Source organism: Clarias gariepinus, chromosome 25 (assembly GCF_024256425.1).
Source record: "Clarias gariepinus isolate MV-2021 ecotype Netherlands chromosome 25, CGAR_prim_01v2, whole genome shotgun sequence".
In the NCBI taxonomy this organism is placed as follows: domain Eukaryota; kingdom Metazoa; phylum Chordata; class Actinopteri; order Siluriformes; family Clariidae; genus Clarias; species Clarias gariepinus.
In genome coordinates, this window is record NC_071124.1 from 5,948,435 (window position 1) to 5,971,406 (window position 22,972).

The 22,972-nt window shown below is 40.1% G+C and overlaps 1 protein-coding gene across 1 annotated transcript; it reads left to right on the forward strand.

The window, feature by feature from the left end:
* The first annotated feature begins 15,893 nt into the window (after positions 1–15,893).
* Positions 15,894–20,403, forward strand: LOC128513178 (P2Y purinoceptor 14-like). The gene is made up of 2 exons (XM_053486849.1): positions 15,894–15,968; positions 18,491–20,403. Exon 2 carries the CDS (start codon positions 18,499–18,501, stop codon positions 19,495–19,497), a length of 999 nt encoding a protein of 332 aa, XP_053342824.1. The 5' UTR covers positions 15,894–15,968; positions 18,491–18,498; the 3' UTR covers positions 19,498–20,403.
* Positions 20,404–22,972: the final 2,569 nt, after the last annotated feature.

The window sequence follows — 22,972 nt, forward strand, 5'->3', positions numbered from 1 at the left end:
TGAAGCATAACTAGATAATGTAATGGCTATATCGTGGTATTTTAGCAAATTTTGAGCACTGGCCGGGAATCGAACCCGGGTCTCCCGCATGGCGGGCGAATCACCACTGAGCCACCAGTACCCGTCTGCGTTTAAAGCGTTTATAGGCTAATGTCATACATCTTTGTAGTCCTTTTGCACACGCGCGGGTGCGTTACAATAATAATAATAATAAATTTGGAGAACTACTAATAATAATAATAATAATTCTGAATGAAAATGAAGAATAAATACATAACAGTTTGAGCTTGACACGTTTATGAGCTCTGTCGCTTGCCGTTAATGGGCGCCCAAGAGACATAACATTTTTCGGCTTCAGTAGACACACAATACTTTAGACTGAAACACGACTGCCCCCTACAGGTATTGAAGGGCATTTTCACAGCTTGCCGAGCGCACTCGCGGCAAGTCGTGGGATCCCTTTTCCGAAGGCCAGATCTGTATCTTAATCAAGTTTGTTAACCCCTACATTTTCTTATGAATATAAACAATGCTACACTGTTCAAGTTTAAGTGGGCTTTTATTGTCATTTCAACCATATACAGTTCAGTACACAGTGAAATGAAACAGGGTTCCTCCTGGACCAAGGTGCTACAGTACATACAAGAGAGAGCATAAGAGCATAAATTAATGGCAAGAATTAGCTAAGACACCTAATTAGCTGACTATCTGAGACAAAACAGATTAACTCTAAAAATAAAAAAAAAATAAGTAATATGTAAAAAGACAACAGAAAGTGCACATGTAAATGTGTAAACAAGAGACAACATGACACAATCCAATACTCTGGTAATGAGGTAGTGAGGTGAGAATGGTAAGCATTTCTTGTAATTAGTAACAAAGATATAAAAAACAGTCCTTGTGCAAATAACAGGTATTAAATATTGTGCAAAAAGCTGTTTTAGGTTGGTATGTGATATTTGCCAGATGGTTGTTGATTAGTGTTTGTGCGTGCAGGCGCGCGAGAAAAAGAGAGAGAGAGAGAGAGTTAGTGTGTGTGTATGTGTGTTTATGTCTTTTTATTAAGGAGATGGATGACTTGTGGAAAGAAGCTGTTACACCGTCTGGATGTGAGGACCCAAATGCTTTGATACCTTTTTCCAGATGGCATTAGGGTGATGGATGTGTCAGATCAGCCACAATGCTGGTGGCTTTGCGCATACAGCGGTGGTGTAGTTGTATTTGATAGTGAAAAGAGAGACCACAATGATCTTTTCAGCTGACCTCACAATCCGCTGTAGGGTCTTGCAGTCCAAAATGTTGCAAATCCCAAACCAGACAGTCATGCAGCAGCCTTCTCAGAAAAAAAAGCTGTTGCTGGGCTCTCTTGGTCAAAAAGCTAGTGTTGAGGGACCAGGTGAGATTCTCCTTCAGGTGGACACCCAGGAATTTAGTGCTGTTGACGGTCTCCACAGAGAAGCCGTCCACCTCCAGCACCACCACACTGAGCACTGGGGCCCCACAAGGCTGTGTGCTCAGTCCCCTGCTGTTCACACTGCTGACTCACGACTGTGTAGCAACACACAGTTCGAAATACATCATTAAGTTCGCTGATGACACAACCGTGGTGGGTCTCATTAGCAAGAACGACGAGTCAGCGTACAGTGAGGAAGTGCAGAGGCTAACGCACTGGTGTAAAGACAACAACCTGTCTCTAAATGTTGACAAGACAAAGGAGATGGTTGGAGGACACGAGGCGACCATTCTCCGCTGAGCATCAGTGTCAGCATCACTGTGGAAATCGTCGAAAGCACCAAATTCCTGGGTGTCCACCTAGAGAAGGACCTCAGCTGGTCCCTCAACACCAGCTCCCTACACAAGAAAGCCCAACAGCGTCTCTTCTTTCTGAGAAGACTGAGGAAGGCCCAGCTTCCACCACCGATCCTGACCACCTTCTATAGAGGAACTATCGAAAGCATCCTGAGCGCCTGCATCACTGTCTGGTTTGGGAATTGTGCCATATCGGACCGCAAGACCCTACAGCGGATAGTAAGGACAGCGGAGAAGATCATCTGGGTCTCTCTCCCCTCTATTGAAGGCATCTACACCACAAGCTGCATCCGCAAAGCCACCAGCATTGTGGCTGATCGGACACACCCCTTTCACTCACACTTCACACTCCTGCCATCTGGAAAAAGGTACCGAAGCATTCGGGCACACACATCCAGACTGTGCAACAGCTTTTTTTCCACAAGCCATCCGTCTCCTCAACAAAAAGGGACTGGACTAATAAACACAAAAACACACTCACACACACACACAAACATTATCACACAGCTTAACTCAACTACCTCAAAATATTGGGACTGGACTGACTAATCAACACAAGTGCAGACACACTGACCTACACCACCAAATTATCGTACACACCAACCTGTAAATGCTTCACTGTTTATCTCTTTTGCACAATGATCATTACTGGACTACTTTTTGCAATAATTCCTCAATTCTTGCTGCTGTGTTAAGGAATGTTTATGTTTCCCCACTACCTCAACACCATATTTCATGTTCTGTTATGTCGTAGTTGTCGCATCGTCACTTTGTTGTTGCTCTTGTTTGCACATTTGCATGTGCACTTTATGTTGTCTATAAGACCTGCAGTCATACTTAGCTAGTTAGTTTTAGTTAATTTATGTTGAAATTTATGTTAGGTCTTTCTGCCCTGTCTCTGCTAGCCAGCTCACTAGGCCTCTTGGTTAGCTAGTTTAGTGTTTCTGTTAATTTATGTTGTAAATTTATGTTGCACGTAGCACCTTGGTCCTGGCGGAACGTTGTTTCGTTTCACTGTGTACTAATTGTATATGGTTGAAATGACAATAAAGCCTACTTGAACTTGAACTTGATATTGAGCAGAGAGTGGTCGCTCCAAGTCCTCCTTAAGTCAACAACTATCTCATTTGGTTGATCAAGGTTCAGAGACAGGTTGTTGTCTGTACAGCAATAATGATGAGTCATGCAGAGAGGAAGTTTGGAGGCTAACGGACTTCCTCTTTGTATGCTGACTCATCATTCTTGCTGATGAGACCCACCACTATGGAGCGATATTCCGGACAATATTCAAAAGGAATTGCAAATTATATTTCACAATATTATATTTGCAATTGCGTTTCCCATATGTGGACGCACAAAGTGTGCCATAATTCAAATGCAATTGCAAACTTTGCATTACCGTTTGCTGCTTCGCCTTCGTGAACGCACACTGACTGGCAAATTTCAAATGAAAAAGAAAAGTCCATTTGCATCTGTATTTCCCTTATCTTACAAGTCATGAACCTGCCATATTTAAATAGCAAAATCAATGACCACGTTTGCTTTTTTACTTTCTCTGCGTCGCGCGTCAAGCCGGCCAAAATTCAAACGCAATCGCTAATCCATTTGCAATTGCATTTCCAAGACGTTACACAGAAACCTGTCCATCAGCATCAGGGGCGTGTCTATGCTGTGGGGCGGGATTGTGTGGGGAGTGACGTCACTCGCAGTTGCCAACCAAGAGGGGGGAATTTGAGCAATGGAGGTGAACCGAGATTATCTCATTTGTTTATCAAGAAATAAACACACAAAAATGACAAATCACATATTTTCTTACTTTGAAGTGGACAGAGAAGCTATTACAAATAAATATATATTTTCTCCTGTTACAGCCTGCTGGAGCTAAATCTGTCAGAAACACTGCTTACCGGAGCTTAATAGCGATGAAGTCACTAAGGGACCATATAAAAAGTGCATAACCAAGACTCAACTGTTTACAGAAGAATACACAAGATTACAGAGAAATACCTCACAGGACATTAAATATATTACACTGTTAGGCTACAGTATGGATTATTTGTTTATTAATTTGTTTGTTCAATTGATTAATAAATATTTCAATGTACATTTTAAAATAAATGATTACACAGACAATTCTTGTGGCAATAAAACAGATAATTTGTTAAATGAGAGTTAAGGTGTTTTTATTATTATTAAAATAATAATTGTGAAGATATGTATGAAAATGAATACACTTTGGTACAGTCTAATATGAGTTGCAAAAAAATGACAATTAGATCAACAAAAATTAATAGCTTTTTTGCTATAGAAATTTAGCATTTAGAAAATGTAAATCCAACTGTACTATAATGCACTCTAACCTCACTAATAACTACAACCCTTCCCTTTGCAATGATCAGTTTGATATTAATTCAGTTAATCTTTTTATTAATTTTTTTTAAAAATAAAATAAAAAATTTAAAATTAAATAAAAATGAAATCAAACTGAAACTGATAGAGTGGATTATAGTACAACTGGTTTTACATGTGTAACCCACATAACGAAAAAAGCTATTGAACCTTTTTGTAACGTATGCGCTAAAATGCCTCCATGGATTGCCCCTCCCCCTACATAACCTCTATTAAATATTATATTAAAACATAATTAATGGGTTTATGATTTACAAATTGCACCAAAGTAATTTGATTATAAAATAAGCAATATAAAATATATATTGCTTATATATTCATATATATGTATATTTTTATATTGCTTATTTATAATAAAAATCACGTCGTGTAATTTTTCATCATAAACAATATTTATTTCATGTAAACATTTTTGTATTACATGACAAACCCGTGCAAAATAAATGTTTCACAAAATAAACATTATATGAGAATTTGTATTACGTGTCTTAATTTTCGTGTATTAATTTGTCACGTGCCTAGGGTTAAGTATATTAGTAATAATATATTAAATAATAAAAATAATAATTATAATATGAATTTTTGATTATGATGTCCTAAAATATTTGATAGAGATTTTGTGGGGGTGCAATCCATGACAGGGGGCATTTTAGCGCATAACACAACTTTACTGCTGTTCACCTCCATTGCTCAAATTCCCCCTCTTGGTCAGCGACTGCCCTCAGGAACATCATAGACTGAGTGACTCTATCCAGGGCCCCAATGACGGGAGGGCTCTTGTAACTCTGGAATGAAATATGAGAGATATAGATGAATAAAGTAAGAGGGCACAATGAGACTGCTTATGTATAGGGCCTAGAGTGCTATGCTACACCCCTGCTGCCCTACTTGGAGCTGCTGGAGAGCATGTGGGTGGTTTGGTTAGTGGGTAGGGTGTGCATTTGTTGTTTCACTTTAACACCGCACCCTTAAAATATACAGAAGCTGAGAAATGTGGGGTAAGGTGTATGGTTAGTGTTAGACAACATGCAATGGGATCGTTGTGTTTGTATACATGAAGGACCAATGCCCATAGTTTTAGAAACTCACTCCAATCATTTCTGGAGAGTTGGCAACTCTGATTACACTGTCAGTGGCTAACTGTCAGCAGTTTAATGCTCCTTTTACCAGTTGTAAAAGGATATATGTTAAATAACTGGTTAAATAAGCAAACAAATCATAATCCTCTGATAATAAAATGTGTTTATGGAACTGTTGTATAAAAGCAATATCACACTTAAGGGCATACTGTTGTAGTGGATATCAGCTGTGTTCTCTGGGCTGTGTTTTTGTGCCTACAGCTGTGAGAAATTCTGTACAATATCCTCTCATGTTATATTGCTTAGGTACTGTATATCGGTATATATATATATATATATATAAAACTGCATCAGCCTACTTATTTTGGGCTTCCAAGACTCATTAGGTGCCATTTGACTTTCTCATTAAGTTTCCCATAAAGGTCCAAAAAACTTAGCAAGAGGCCTCAGCAGGACTGTGCAACATTACAGTATACAGGTATGCCGATTCCCCACATACGAAAATAGGGGCTGTTTTTATTATTTTAAAAATAGGGCTAGTTTTCTCTAAGGTTCATTGTTAAATGTGAGTATATTGGGAATAGCAGTATTGTTTAACATCTCAGACTTAAATACTTTAAGCATGTTTTTTATTATTAGAAAAGACACTTTCTAAACTACACACTGTTAGTCTAATGCATGGGTAGGCAAGTTCAGTCTAAAAGAGATTTCTCGGGCAGTGAGGCTGTCAATTTGTAAAGCAATTCTAAATACCGCTTTCTTCTGGTATACCCCTTCAGTGTCTGGACCTAGAGGTCCTAATTTGCAGAATAATCTTTCTTGGTTTGAAATCTTTTTAGGTATATCAATGCACTGCTCCCACTGTTATTGTGACTTTTTGGAAAATCTTTCCCCACTCAGCTTGGGACACCACCAGAAGCATGTATGTAGTATTTAGCTGCCAAGTCCAGGTCATCCTGCTGGAGAGCTTTGGGACCAATTGAGCACTGGTGTTGCAATTTCCAAAACAGAGAGATGCATGATGTGTAAAACATTTCTTCTTTTCCTGCGGCCAGATCAAGTCACTAACAAATCCTCAAAGATGTATTGACTTGGATTTAAGGCTTTGTGTGTCTTTACAAATGATTCATGAGATTTTGGAGAGTTCACAATTAATGTGTAAAGTTTTTTTGTTTGTTTTAATGTTAGCTTAAATTTGACTCGATAGGGTCTCTGGGGTGGCACAGAGAGAGAGAACGTGTCTTGCTGAACACTTGTTAGAGGTCACTGTATTCACATGGGACGTAACATCTGGGAACTCTTCTTTGATAACAGTGCAGCAAGTGGGCTCTAGCGGAGCCCACTTGCAAGCAAATTACCTTGCTGTAGCAGCGCAGATCAGGTCTAGGTCAGATTCAGAGTCAATGAGAGCCCTGAGTGGTTGGGTCTTGTTATTGTATATGATCATGAAAGGTAGCCAGGAACGTTGGCCTGAGAGGTTTCTTTGAGATCGGCCCTCCAGGACTAGTTTCATTAGAGGGCCTTTTGTTTTAATGAAAAATTAAGGCGGACATGGCCCGCCTGGCCACAGTTGAAGCAGGCCTACTTTTCGCACCAACGTTGGCATTCTTCTGGAGAGATTCTAGTCCAGTCGACCTGCATAGGATCAGCAGGAGGATTGGTAGTTTGTGGAGGAGCATTGGTCTCATTTTTACCAGGGATTGTATGCGTTCTTGGCATTTCAGTCGGAGATGCGCATCGATGCGACCTGCTAGATCAATGAAGCCATTTAGATCTGAAGAAGCTCTCGAGAAATCAATTTGAGAGATCATCTTTCACGGCCTCGGACAGTCCATTAAAAAACACATAAAACATGGCGCATTCATTTTATCCACAAGATGCCTCCAGGGTGCAAAACTCAATGGCGTAATCATAAGCTGAACATCTACCCTGGCAGAACCTCAGCATGCCCCTCTGCCCCTCTGCCCAACTGCCCCTCTGCCATATAGAGAATGTTCAAAGACTCTCCTCATCTTGTTGGTGAAGGTGTTATAATTAATGCAGCCAGGATCGTCAGCATGCCATAGCATGGTCCCCCATTCGCGTGCTGTTGAGGCTTAATTCAAAAGACAATGAGCACTGAGAGAGGAAAGAACTGAACTGCCAGGTTCTCCATCATTTAATTGTGGGGATGGGTTGGGTGATTGGAGGTAGAGCTTAAACTGGGGGTGATGAGACCTGAAGTCGTTCAATCCGAGAAGTGAGTGCGGTGAGGGTGTCAGCCATAGACTTCAGCTTTTGGTTGACCTGCTGAAGAAGGGTCCCCTGTGCCTCCAAGGCAGTCCTGAGTTGTCCTTAGTCTGCTTGATCTAGGGTGGCCAAATTATTCTGTCATGGGGCAATGCAGGCTTGGAGGACACAACAGATTGGACTTAGTTTTACTGTTTGTAATGAAGAATCTGGAGGATAGTGAAAAAGGAAGAAGCTTAAGCAGAGGTTCAGTAGACTGGTTGCAGTGGCGGATCGGAGGTAGGTGTGGAAAAGGGTTAGGAGATCAGTACAGAGTGCGTGCGGTGTCCAATGTGGAGAAGAAAGCTGAATCACAGAGTGAGAAAGAGTAGCCATGTAAGGAGATCAGGGTTGTGAGTCAAAGCGCTGGTAATCAAACTTGAATTAGGAAAACACGCACCTGTAATCCGAGTTGCAGTAATCCTAAGGATGTTAGGAGTTGAAGTCGAAAACGGAACGAATGATTAAAACCGGATAATCAGTCGATGTAGCGAACGAATCCAATTTGTAAAGCGACAGAAGTAAGGGGGGAAGAAAAAGCGGGCTTAGAACACTGGGCTTAGAGCACGCCATAATTTGGAAAGAAATGGTTGTTTGAAAGAGAGCTATATAGAGCGGAGATATGAATGAGATAAAGAACAGGTGTGCTTGAGCTGGTAAATGAGGCGGCAAAATGGAAGCAGTGTACTGGAATGTGGTAAGGAGTCATGGATGATCAGGGTTTGGCTCGAGGCGTGGGTGTTACTGTCCCTGGCGTACCGTAAGACTACTACTGTACAATAACTATACTGGAAATATGAATGTAGATGATACTAGCGTAAGTAGACATTGTTGGCAGGAAAAAAGTTTGTAGAAAAAGTTACAGTAAAAAGTTAATGGTAAGAATAAGCTGATCTGCTTTAATTTAATCTGTGATATTATTATTTTAGGTTGATTACCACGTGCATGTCTGCATACTGTACAAAGGTTACCCCAAGGCTATATGTTGGGCTCTGTTTTGGTTTCTTTACATTTGGCCTACTTATATAAATCATTAAATAATACATAATTCTATATTAATTCACAGTCCATTTAAACAACATTCAAACAGCAGCTTTACAGAAGTAAAAAAACAAAAACAATGTGTAAATCTATAGTTTCATCAGTTTGTTCCTAACAAGTAAGCTGGAAGTGTTGATGGTGAAGAAAAACTCAAAGCGATGACATAAGGAAGAAATCTTGCGGAGCACTAGACTTAAAAGGAATCCATGCTCATTTGTGTAATACCAGGCAGCATAACCATAAATAAATCTCTTCTATAACTGTGTGATATAAGGTAGTGCAATTATATAACAGGAAATATCATTTAGTCACCATGGAGTCTACTTTGTTGAGGTTAACGGCAGTGCACTAATGACTTGGATACAAAGTTGTTTGTGGTGGTTCTGTAACTATCAGAGCAACTGCAGTCACAAAAGCCTTTATCTTGGTTATTAAGCCTCCATTCCATTACAGTCTCCATTACATTTTATCCAACCTTCAGATGGGGTTTACATGTTTTCTTGGTGGGTTTCCTCGGTGTACTCCGGTTTCCTCCCACAGTCCAAAGACATGCAGATTAGGTTAACTGGAGTTTCCAAATTGCCTGTAGTCTGAGAGTGTATGTGTCCCCGGCTATTAAATAGCAGGACGTACCAGGACGTACCCCGCCTTTGTAATGATGTGGGTCTCACAAGGGGCAGAGACACGCGGTTGCCAGGCAACGCCACAATCAGCCTGGATAGACCGCACCTGGTGGCATGTCTATATAAGGGTCCTGATACCTCTGCACTTCGTGCGATCATTTAGGTAGCACTGGTAAGGTATCAGGGCCAAAGTCACAGACAAAGGCAAAAACCAAAGAAAAGAAAGAAAAGCGCGCAGAAAGAGACAGAGACAAAGCCCCACCCTCTGCCTTCCTAAGACGCGGAGCTCTGTTTATTTTGTGTTATTAGTTTTATTTGTTTCCTTTTAAGTTCTTTTAATTAATAATCCCACGCCATCTCCAAACGGGAAACGGCGCTCACAAGCACTCTCACAGCCTTCTATTTCGTTGTTCCCCTCTAAAGTCCTGCATCAGGGCTCTTATAACTATTAAAACATCTCGTGGTGCGGCTCTCCATACCGCACCACAAAACAGCCTTATTGGATAAGCTCCAGATTCCCTGTAACCCTGTACTGTATCTAGGATAAAGTGGTATAAACAATAGCAGAATCAGATTCTGACGTAAAATCATACATACAGTAGCAACCATGATGCTTAATATTGCACATAATATTGTATATTGATGTTGCACATGATATTGAGGAACTCTTGCATACAAACTACTAAGGTACGGCTAATGCACCTATTGTTTCCAGGCTGTGATCATTATTTTGGCTCTCCTTCCTGCAGAAGGGGATAAATGTCATGTTCTGTGGTGCTTCTCGGTGGTCTCAATCAATAGATGAATTTACATCCAATATGCAGTGGATGTGACGGTCTCAGTGACCGTGGACTGTGAAATATGCCACCTTATAGCACAAGATCTCCCATAACTATTGACCAATTTTATTACAATATTGCACTAAGATCTATCTTTTCTTCTTGGCACATAAGTGTTCCTAATCTAATTAGAATTCCTTGTCATGTGTATAATAAGTGGAGTAGTAGTTAGCGCTGTTTGCGTCACACGTCACACCTGTAAAATCAGTAATGGAATTAGCTAACTTCAGTAAACTACTTCCATTATTAAAAAGGAAGTCTATTTACTATATTGTCATATATACTAATAATTCGAATTAATAAAGGGAAATAATGTATTTTTTGAAAAAGTTTGAATTGAAACAAATTTTGAATTAAAATTCAATACCTGCTCCCACAGTTGGTAATTTGATCCCACAGTCCCTGTTCCTCTGTCATGCACACTCAATCCGCGACCGGCACTAGGACCCAGAAGTAATGCGGTCGCGAACCAGGAAGTATAAAAGAAGTAAACAAACCACCACATATCGCTCAGTCATTGAGTTCGGCCCATGTTGGTTTAGGCTGTCCATCTACCAAACCGTGAGTACTCACCCTCTTGGGTTTTGCTTTCTGATATAAAGTGTGTTTTTATAGGACGCGGGTTAAATTTGTGTTTTTCCCTTGCTCCCCTTTTGTGAGAGTCCTTAAACAAAATCGTGTGGTTATCCTACCTACTTGCCGACTTCCGTGTACCATCCACGCTACATTAGGCTAACCGCTAAAGCTGCGTCTTCTGGTCACCGAGGTTAGTTCACCCTGACAGAATGACTGAGCCATCCGCGGTAAACCCAGCGGACCACGCGCGTCTCTGCAACGTGGTGGACCAGCATGCCATGCTTATAGACAAGTTTACCGGAGAGATCGCTACTCTGTGTCAGAGTGTCCAAGATGTTGCGGCGCCGCCTCATACCCCTTCTGATGTTTTTCTATCCTTACCAGAGAAGTGGAATGGCACGGACGGGAAGTGTAGTGTGTTTCTAACAGTGCTCGATCTAGTGTTTGAGTTCAATTCCACCAAGTACTCCACCGATCAGCTCCGCATTGCTCTCCTCGTCTCGTTGCTATCACGGCAGGCAGCTGAGTGGGCCACGGCAGTTCTTCGGTCAGATATGGACACCGCCCATTCATATAACGAGTTCACCCGTCAACTCAAGCTCACTTTCAAACACCAAGCAGGCGAGGTGGAGACCGACACCAAGCTTTATCATCTGCGACAGGGAAGATTGTCCGTGAGTTGCTACACTGCGGAATTTCGAACCCTCGCCGTGCAGACATCTTGGACATCCTATTACGAAGGGCTGGTGTCGCGTATAAAGGACGAACTTGCCGGACGAAAGCTTCCTGACACGCTGGAAGGTTTAATCCAGCTGGCCCTTTGCATCGATCAGCGATTTCTCTCTTGTCTGAAGCCAGCCCTGAGGACCCTGCTGCCTGCTCCCACCTATTACACTGATGCACCTGCACCACCGACCACTGCTACCACTGGATCGTTCGGGTCTCCACCTTCTGCCGTGGTTAACACCGGAGCCGGGGAACCCATGCAACTAGGACGCACCTCCTTGATCGCTGCAGAACGGGAGCGGCGATACCGAGAAGGACTCTGCGCCTACTGCGGGTCAGCAACACTGGCCGGGAAAACGCGCAGGCCCGGTGAGAAATGAGAGTCATTCGCCGGGCCACCTTCTCCTCTCCGCCATCACAACCAACTCATCCCGTCTCACGGTTCAAGTGCACCTCCAAATTGGCCACAAACGAGTCAGAAGTGCTGCATTCATCGACTCTGGGGCAGCAGGTAACTTCATTGACTCTGGTTATGCCAAAAAATTGGGGGGGTAAAATTTAAGGCGTTATCCCAGCCCGTTCGGATCACATCTGTCGATGGTCGCCCCCTATTCACCAGCCCAATTACTACCCAGACGGAACCTATCATTCTCTCCATTGACCAACATCGAGAACAGCTTCGTTTCCACGTCACCTCCGTTTCTTCACCTCCCATCATCCTTGGACAACCCTGGCTACGACAACACGACCCACTCATCTCCTGGAGACAACATCGGATTCTGCAGTGGGGCACGACCTGCACCAAACTAGCGTAAGGGCGACGGCTGGGACGTGCTCTAGGGAGTCCGAGGCCCCCGACGTCGACAACAACGTCATCCTAGAGGCATATCGGGACCTGGCCGAGGTCTTCTGCAAGAGGGGAGCCACCCACCTTCCTCCACATTACCCGTACGACCTCGCCATTGACCTCCAACCTGGCACAGTTCCACCCCGCGGCCATCTCTACTTGCTGACATCCACAGAGACGCAGGCGATGGAGGAGTACGTAACCAATGCTCTTCACCAAGGCACCATCAGGCCCTCTTCCTCACCTGCCGCCGCGGGGTTCTTCTTCGTGAAGAAGAGGGCGGCAAACTTCGCCCATGTGTCGACTATTGGGGGCTAAACAACATAACTATCAAAAACCGACACCCACTGCCTCTTACCAACTCAGCCCTGGACGCCCTCTCTGGTGCCACCATGTTTACTAAGTTGGACCTCCGGAGCGCCTACAACTTGGTGTGCATCAGAGAGGGCGATGAATGTAAGATGGCCTTCATCACCCCAACTGGGCACTATGAGAGTCTCGTCATCCCTGAAGAAAATACCCAGCATGTCAGGGCGGTTCTAAAGAGATTACTCGCACATCAGCTATACTGTAAGTTGGAAAAGTGTGCTTTTCACGAGTGCTCTACCACGTTCCTGAGATTTGTCATCTCGCCCCAGGGTGTGGCCATGAACCCGCAAAAGCTTGAATTGTGCGTCATTGGCCCCTACCGAAGACCCTCAAGCAACTTCAACGGTTTCTCGGGTTTGCGAATTTCTATCGTCGCTTTATCCAGGACTACAGTACAGTTTCCGCACCCCTAACCGCTCTGACTCGTCCCTCATCTCTCCCTTTTCACTTTAACCCTATTGCTATCTCCGCCTTCAAGAAACTCTGTCACCGTTTTACCACCGCTCCTATTCTCCTTCACCCTGACATCAGTAAACCATTCATTGTGGAGGTGGACGCTTCAGATGTGGGCGCTGGAGCTGTTGTCTCCCAGCGAGGTCCAGATCAAAAACTACACCCATGTAGTTTCTTCTCCAAAAAATTTGACTCCACTTAGCAGCGATACGGGGTAGGGGCCGCGAGCTGCTGGCCATAAAGTGGGCTTTGGAGTAATGGCGTCACTGGCTCCAGGGCGCCAGGGAGCCATTCATTATCAGGACGGACCATCAGAACCTCATCACCATCAGGAACTTGAAACAGTTGAATCGACGACAGGCGCGGTGGACATTGTTTTTTAGGAATTATGATTTCCACCTCTCATACCGCCCGGGGTCCAAGAACATGAAGGCAGACGCTCTTTCACGACAACTGAAGCTGGATTTTCCCCGGGCGGACCCCGCGCCTGTCCTTCCACCTTCCAGGATAATCCCCCCACTCCAACTAGAGACGAGAGTTCGCCAGGCACAGACCACAGAGACCGAACCGGCAGGTGTGCCACCTGGACGACTCTACGTGCCCGGCACCATGAGATCTGAGGTCCTGCAATGGGGCCACTCTTCATCCATATCGGGACACCCGGGCACAAGACAAACCCGTCTTTTTATCCAACGAGACTTCTGGTGGCCATCTCTCGCTAAGGACGCCAAAGAGTTCATTCAGGCGTGCCCAGTGTGTGCCAGGGCCAAAGATACAAATCAACCCACATCTGGAGACCTTCAACCTCTTCCGGTTCCCCGTAGGCCCTGGACGCACATTGCCTGCCGGTCTCCGAAGGAATAGATACCATACTGACCATCGTTGATCGGTTTTCTAAGGCCATGCACCTGGTGGCTCTTGCCGGACTCCCGTCAGCCAAAAGGACAGCTGAGCTGATACTAGAGCACGTAGTCTGTCTGCATGGGTTCCCCAAGGACATCGTCTCGGACAGAGGGCCCCAGTTTACTGCCAAATTCTGAAAAGCCTTCTGCCGTCTGCCAGGTTAAATTGTGTTTTTCCCTTGCTCCCCTTTCGTGAAAGTCCTTAAACTAAATCGCGTGGTTATCCTACCTACTCACTGACTTCCACGTTTGGATTTACCATCCACGCTACATTAGGCTAACCGCTAAAGCTGCGTCTTCTGGTCACCAAGGTTAGTTCACCCTGACACCCTCAAGCCAACTGACTTACACTCTTGGTCTTTCGGCTGCTCCCGGCAAGGGGTCACCACAGCGGACCAACCAGTCCACACATGGAAGCATGGCACATGTTTTACGCTGGACACAACCCTCCTATTTTATCTGGGCTTGGGACTGGCACTGTATCCAGTGGCTGGGGTTTGAGCACTGGCTGGGAATCGAACCCAGGCCTTTGGCATGGCAGGTGAAACACACAGAAAGTGAAATTCTGAGGCTGAGACTTCTTTCTATTTTATGAGAGCCATGTTTATCTGTGACTTTATGTTTTATTCACGAGTGTTTGTTGTGGTTGGTGTCTTTCTTGTATATTTCACTCCCTTTCACTTAGCCCGATTACCCCAAAAAAATTAATTAGCACCAATACTGAGTTTTGGCCATTTGCAAGGCAGGGAAGAGATGATAGTGGACACAGAAACCCAAGAGTATTAAAAATAAACATACTATAAACATAAAATATATAATTATATAAATATATAGATAAAAATAAAGACATTTTTTAAAATAAAGTTGGATTTTCATTAAATCCGTTCCGTAATTTGGAATTACCATGTACACAAATAAAAAAAAAAACGCAAATTAGCCTAAAATGCATGTCTTTGGACTGTGGGAGGATAACAGAGTACCAGGCGGAAACCTCATACACACAGACATGAGGCGTGAGTCAAACTCCGACCCTGGAGGTGTGATGTGACAGTGCTAACAACTAAGCTGCCATGCCGCCTTAGGCGCTGTTACAGTACATGATGTAAGCCACTCAGTCACTCATTGTGATTTTATAGATACTTTATGTTTCATATTATATTGACTGAGTGGTAAGGGCTGAAATAGCTGGGTATGGAAGCAGGAAGTCCTCCGTAGACCAGACCATTTTATTTCAGTCTGGCCTTTGTGGTTTACGCAGTCGTCTACGCAGAGGTCTACACGAAGGCCACAACCCTACAAGGACTGTATAGACCGCATCCTTAGAAAGACATGGTCCCTGAAATGAGACACAACTCAAAACCAAATACAAGAGATGTGCTTAGGAATACACTTTGTGTGATAGAAGGAAGAGTTTGCAAAAAATAAAGAAATTGACATTACTCTTCCTGTGATCATGAATTCTTATTATAAAAAAATAACACAGTTTATTAGTTTATTTAGTAGTTTTAGATACCACTCTTAGAAAAGAAGAAGTGACACATAAAGCAGGGATGGTTCATTAAAACAGCAGCCTGAGGAAGCTTAACATGTTCTTTTAGTGACCACTGCTGGCGACAACAAAGAGAATTTATCAACAGTCGTTGTACATATAATTTGCAAAGTGTAAAAGTGGAAAAGGGTGGAGGCAAAATATACTCTCGGGTATATTTAAAAGCGGGTAACTAATATAATACCATTTCCTGGCACACACCAGGAAGCACATGAGATATTTTGCAGCAGAGTTTAACTTCCTTCATTATTAAATGTGTTATGTGGTTTCCCAAGCAGCAGAGACGTTCAGACACTGTCAATTCCAAGTATCAATGTCATCACGAGGGAAGTTGTGAGAGACATAGAGTTGTATCAGTGGGTGTGTTCTACAACTCAAACAGACTGTTAAGTAGTCTTACTTCACAGTAGTGGCTATAGCTGAATAAGTGACACACGCGACACCGAGGCAGCTTTACATGCTAAACACACCCTTAAAGGTATGCAACTGTTTTCTTCCAACTTTTTCAAATTGAATCAGAGAAAAATTACCATTAAAAAGAGCAATTTACTCTACATATTTGATTATTTATTATTATTATAATGATTATTTTATGAAATAGTTAATAAGCTACAGAGAGCCAGAGAGCCTTGCTTATTGAGAAATTAAACGCTTTTCTATGTCATTATATTAACAATCTAATTGAGTTGATTTAAAGGCAATGCAATATATATTGTTTCTAAGCTAGTATATTCCGCATGATAATTTATTAGAAGCATATTTACACTGAATATTTTTTAAATCCTTTATCGATATACAGTACAATTATTTCCATATTTAAAGCTGAAATCAGCAGAACTGTCTGCAACTTCCTTGCAAACAAACAAAGTTTATGATATAGTAAATAGCAGTCCTCTCAGTGGCTTAGTGGTTAGCACTGTCGTTTCACACCTCTAAAATTTGGAGATTCACATCTCACGCATTTTGCTTGATCATGAATTTTCAGTGTTCTCCTCATGCTTGGTATGTTTCCCCTGGGCATGCCGGTGTACCCCATAGAACATCATGCCATTGTAATTGTAATTTTATTGTAAGCTTTAAGCCTTGATTTATTTGGTAATTTATAGATCTGTCAGTTTTCTGTTAATGAGGTACTAGAAATGTGAACTAAAAAAAAAAAAAAAATATATATATATATATATATATATATATATATATATATATATATATATATATCAATGGCTACAGACCTCCAAACTTATATATATAAGGTGATATGCATTAAAAGGTGAAATATTAATTACAAAATCTGTGAGGTGGATCACCTTTTGAACATGAATATGATCCTAAATCTTCTTTTTTATTATAATTTTTTTATGGTACAGTAGTACATGGTTATGATGTTTATACCATCATTATTTAATATCAAAAAGGTATGACAAGGTTCTTAAATCAAGATCTGTAACACGTGTGTTCTAGCTTTATGAGCACAGACATTACCATCAGTCTCAGCATTTTTTCTAACTTCCACTTTTCTCAAAAGTCTCATAAGACTACCCTTTGTAACACGACTATGGGTTACACCCATACTTTGTCACGATATTGCACAACGTCTGAAAACTATGCCAGACATATTTATAGTTAACTTTATGAAAATTTACGGATTTACACAGTTACCAGTCAAAAGTTTGAAAATTCCACTTTCTAATTTAATAGAGTTATTCAAAATGTAAATTTTCTCCTACAACAATGTAAAACAATGTTGAAAGCATCCAAAATATGCAATAACTTTCTTTGGACAGTTGGTATTGAGATGTGTCCGCTATTTATGCTCTGTAAAGCCTTTATAACGGCTCTAAATGCAGCAGAGGTTTTTTTCTTTTTTTCTTTTTTTACTGGGATGGTTTGAAAAATAATTAAGTAGTAAACAAAAATTTTATTGTGTTTCATACATATTCTTTTCTTTTTTTTTAATGAGTCATGGCCCTCTTGTAAATGGATATGACAAAGTCACGGTTGCATGCATTAAATTAGACAATTCTCTCAGAATACATAAGCCTTGGAAGATGTGTGCAAAGCTAATAACCACTTATAAAAATTGTGAATGCCTGACTATTTAATTATGAAGAGGTAAGATAAGGTTAATGTTTAAGCGTGTTGTATCTGCAAATTCTGATCTTTATCTTGCACGATACTTTACATACAGCACATCTTTCCTTATACAGTAATGAAGTCTTGAGGCATTTTCTGTGAAGTACATGTACTGTATACCGGTATAAGGATGAAATAACACTTTTAGGTTTTAAGATTAATTAACCATCTTTCATGTGTATAAAACTCATGTTATTGCAGAAGTTTCATAATCCCTCCAGCACTGCATAGCCTTTAAGGCTCAGAGCCTTCATATATCATATATATGAACCATATATATAGTTATATATAAAAATCAGCAAGGCACAACCTACTCAATATAATAAACCAAATTTTATTTCATTTTAAACAGCTATACAAATGTGAAAAAAAAATTTAATGGGTTACTTAAGCAAAGAAATAGCACAGATACACATGAACACATGTTTTTCTGGATGTTTTCATTGTTTCTATTGCAATAAAAATTATGTCCTCAGTTTTATACCTCGTACCCATATTCCGCTAGTGGCAAAATGTAAATGTTATAAAAGTAATAATAACTTTTGTTCTACCAGATCCAAATGCACAGTTTGTTATCTGAAGCTTCTGCGTTACCCACACTGGCAAGGATACCATATAAGCACATTTTTTTTTTTTAATCATCATTGACCTATTCTGTGTTGCGGCACAGATCTGTGCCACATGAGTTTTAAACAGAGAAGTTGTAACAGCATGTCTGCAAATGTTCTATTTCTTACTTTGTGCATACTTATTACTAATTTAATTAAAGGTTATGCATATAATATTTAACAAAATAAAAAAAATCATAAAAAATTTAATTGCACTTTTGTTTAAAATGACAAGTATGCTCATCATATATTTATATTTCAGGCTTAATCATGGCTTCAAATGTCAATGGAACTCCAGATTTGGATTGTGGAATTGATAAAAATGCGTGGAAAATAGCACTTCCCAGTCTCTATTTCATAATTTTTCCTCCTGCTCTTCTGCTAAACCTTGTAGTCGCTTGGATATGTTTACACCTCAAGTCTGATTCTACTTTCATGGTGTACCTGAAGCACTTGGTGGCAGCCGACCTCCTCATGACCTTGACTTTCCCTATCCGAGGTGCCAGCGAGCTCACAAATGCCTCTGACGGGCTAAACGCTTTCACCTGCCGATTCTCAAGCCCCGTCTTCTACCTGGCCATGAACATGAGTGTGATATTGATGGGACTCATCAGCCTGGACCGCTACTTAAAGATTGTGAGATCTGGAGGAACTCTTCTATGTCAGAACCTGTTATTTAGTAATTTCTTATCATTCACTTTTTGGATTGCGATAATCGGCACTAATACGATCCCGATTATCATGACATCAAATGAAGACCGCGGGAATAAGACTAAAGACTTCTGCATGAACATGAAGAGCGAACTAGGAATTACTTGGCATGAAGGAGTCGTCATTATGGGCAAAACAATTTTTTGGACAAGCTGCATTTTAATTGTGTTTTGTTATATTTGCATTGCTAAGACAGTTTTGGAGTCGTATCAAAGGGCCCGCGGCAACAAAGACAGACGGAAGCGTAAAGCAAAGCTTCGGGTTTTTCTTATTCTTATGGTATTTTTTATCTGCTACGTACCGTACCACTGCGTCCGAATACCTTATACTAACCTACAGGTTCAAAACAATAACACATGTTCCAAGCTTTCACTTAGAATTGCCAAGGACTTTTCGCTCTGGCTCTCAGCTCTAAATGTGTGCCTGGACCCCCTGATCTACTTTTTTCTCTGCAAGGCTTTCAGGCAAATGTTTTGGGAGACATTTAACTTAAAAAAACTTTTTCCATCCATTGGAAAAAACAATGAGGCCTGTCAGTCCTCAGATACTTCACTGTAAGTGGACTGTTTTTTTCCCCTTAGCTTTGCATGTGCATTTGTGTAACACATCATTGCAGACTGCTGACCATAAAATTGTGTTGAAACCGCATCAGGAAGCTAACACTGTGCACGGTTTCACACTACGAACCAAAATATATCTTTCTACACATCTATGTTTGTTAAGATATAAAGTCATACATTTTTGCATTTTTTTGTGCAATGAATTCAAGCCTTCAAGAAAGAGGAAAAGTTTTAAAGGTCTGATCTAATCTGCAGTTCTTGTGCAAAGCCAGTTGAGAAATAAAAATTATAGAATTTGTTTAGGTAATATTTGAACTTATTTTCATTAATAAGCATGTAATTGTGCTAAATTTATGCAAATTAAGAGAGACTGCACATTTGTTTGTAATACATAAAATGTATCTAATAAGTGTCATATAAAATATTGTATGATATTTTATGTATATTATTATTAACATTAGTAGTAGTATTGAATTCAAATTTGAGTGACTGTTCATAAGTCATATCATATACATTCAGGTAAGCTACTGACTAGCTGAGTGAGTTAGACTAGTTAGCAGGATCTTTTGATGTTTTATAATATGAAAGCATTGTTTTTGTTTTGTTTTTACTTGGCAGGTTTGTTTACAGCAACAAATCAAACAAAGAGTTAACAAGTAACCCGATTTTGTGCTAGATATGAAAGTGCTGTTCTAGATAATGTACTGTAAAGAAAACCCCAAACCACTGACCTGTACCTTTTCTTATATAGCTTTCTTTATATAGTTTTGAGGATTCAGTCAGTGTTCACTCCAGCGTAGACTAATTGGTTAGTTACTGTAATATAAAAACAAAATCGCCATTTAGCTGTTGATTAACAATTTATGAAAAAGTCATTTAGAAATTGAATACTACCTAAATTTTTACCAAATTGTGCAAAAGTCACATCATTTCTTTATATTTTGCTTCTAATTAGCCAGATTTTCTTGTGCTATTTTGAGAAATAGTTCTCCACACCTTCTAAAGGTATTTTTTGGCTCTCATTTTCTGTCCAATTCCTTTACCCAAGCAGTTTTAGAGGAATGTTTGTTTATTCGTTTGTTTTTAACCTTCAAGCATTAAAAAAAATCAAACCTCAGGCATCAAAGAAAGTGAGAAGCACCAGTAAGAAACGGGTGAATACTGTATAATGACAGTGATTAGCACTGTCGCCTTGCACCTCCAGGGTGCAAGTTTGATTCCCACCTCGGGTCTGTGTGCATGTAGTTGCATGTTCTCTCCGTGCTTGGCGTCCGGGTGCTGCGGTTTCCTCCCACAGTTCAAAAACATGCAGATTAGGCTAATCGGCTTTCCCCAATTGTCTGTAGTGTGAGAATGAGAATCAATTATCGAGCTGGCAACCAGACCTATTAATTAACTGCCACAAAAGTGATGGATATCTCCAGGTGTAGGAAGTAGGGGTTGCCTGATGTGCTGGATGGCACATGGATGAACCAATATATAAAAAAAATAATGATAAGTGAGTAGGCCGGGGATTACTATACGGGTGATGGTGAATGCTGAGTGGTTGAAACAGACGAGAAGGAAAATGAGGTTGCTGCTGAGGCTGTTACAAAAACAACTCATTTTTTAATTGTATCTTCAGCGCTTTGCAGCCTGTCGCAGTAAAGCATTTGTTCCCATTTCTTTCTTTAAATATCACTTAATCTACTTCATTTAATTTGCTGGACTGCTTCTTTTACTTTAAAATAAATGCATATTATTATTATTATTATTATTATTATTATTATTATTAATATCAAGTATTTGTTTTGTGTTTTTTATATTTGCTTCCAATGTTTACGTATTTTCTCACTCATGTTGTTTACTGTTTTCTTACCAAAATAAAGCTATTTTTTTATTCTGTATGTCCTTTTATGTGTATTTATTCTATATGTTTTTTTCTGGTTTTTTTTAACATTTATGCTTTACAGTTCCTTATTGCCATGTGATTTGCATGCCTAGTGTTTGTAAAGCAGAGGTGAAATTTCATTTATAAGACATTGGTGGCACAGCTAAAGTTAAAACCTTTTCTAGAAGTATTGTTCAACACTTAAGTGTTTCACTTTCCATTACTTTTTGGCAAATGACAAAGGCCGACTGTTTGTGTACAATCATCTGCAGTACTTAAGGACGTGTTTTTGGCATATATCACAGTGGTATTGAGCGCTACACTATACCAAATAATCAAGTATATGGACCCCCTTCCCAATGATTGAACATTCACACCCTTTGCTTACAAATGCAAAAAACAAGCACATAGCCATTGTTTTTATAAACAAGCATTATATTGTTGGTAGAATATGTCATAATAAAAAGTGACTATAATCATGGATGTACCAACTTGCAAAAGTCAATTTATGACGATTTATGATCATTTGTAATGCTTTTAAGGTATTAAACCAGTAAAAACAAGACAGGTGATAAGATCTTAATTCGTATTTCATTACCAATTTATCATTCCAATATGCACTCTATAGGCTATGATAAGGTACTTAGCCATGATTCCTCCAAATAGAAGCCAATAAGTTTTAAAATAAGTGCATGATGTATTTGTAGAAAAAACAATTAGCAACATGTTAAAGAGATGCAGTTTTTATAAAATGGGGAAAGAGAATAGAAAAATTAATTCAGCAGAAAGAGGAAGTTTTTGGTGTATATACAGTATTGCAATATGATAATTTGTTACATTAAGGTTTCCTTTATGCACTACTCAACTATCACTACTGCATTAAAAAGTTACATTTGTTTAATTTATAATAAAATATATGTGCATTGGCTAATTTTGTGCTTTAAACAAAATTACATATGCATATTGGGAAAATTACAACTGCAATCCTGGATTCCAAGTGTAAATGTAAAAATATCAATTAAAATTTTAGTTCATTCCTTAATCTTTTTTTTTAAACTTAACTTAATGATAGAATAGAGATTATCTCTGTCTTATCTGGTTATTGTAAAAAAATTGCAATAAATAATTCTAGTTATTAAGTGTGTAATTAGTTTATATTAATAGAATCTTTTACCATATTGATTTTAGATTAGGACTATTTTTTGTTGGTATGTTAATTATAACTATAACTGTATCTAGCTATAATTATACAGTAGTTAGTCCCAGCCGAGTAACTTAATTGGATGAGAGACACTCCATGAGTGGCGATATAGAGAATAACAGCACTGGGACATTTCACTAAATGTATCACTCTTCATCACAGGTGTTTATACTAACTGTTGGTTGAAATATTGTTGGTTCTGTCCTCAGTACTGTAAAGGAGCGAGAGTAGATGTCTGCCAAACCTCACATTCAAAACTAGTCACGGAAGCACTTTCAGCAAGAAAACACATCTGATAACGTTATGTCATCTTACGTAACACTTTCTTTCATTTCTGCAAAGCTAACTAGATTCTGACACAAGGCTAAATCCCAAATCCCTCTCTAACCCCTGATCAATGGC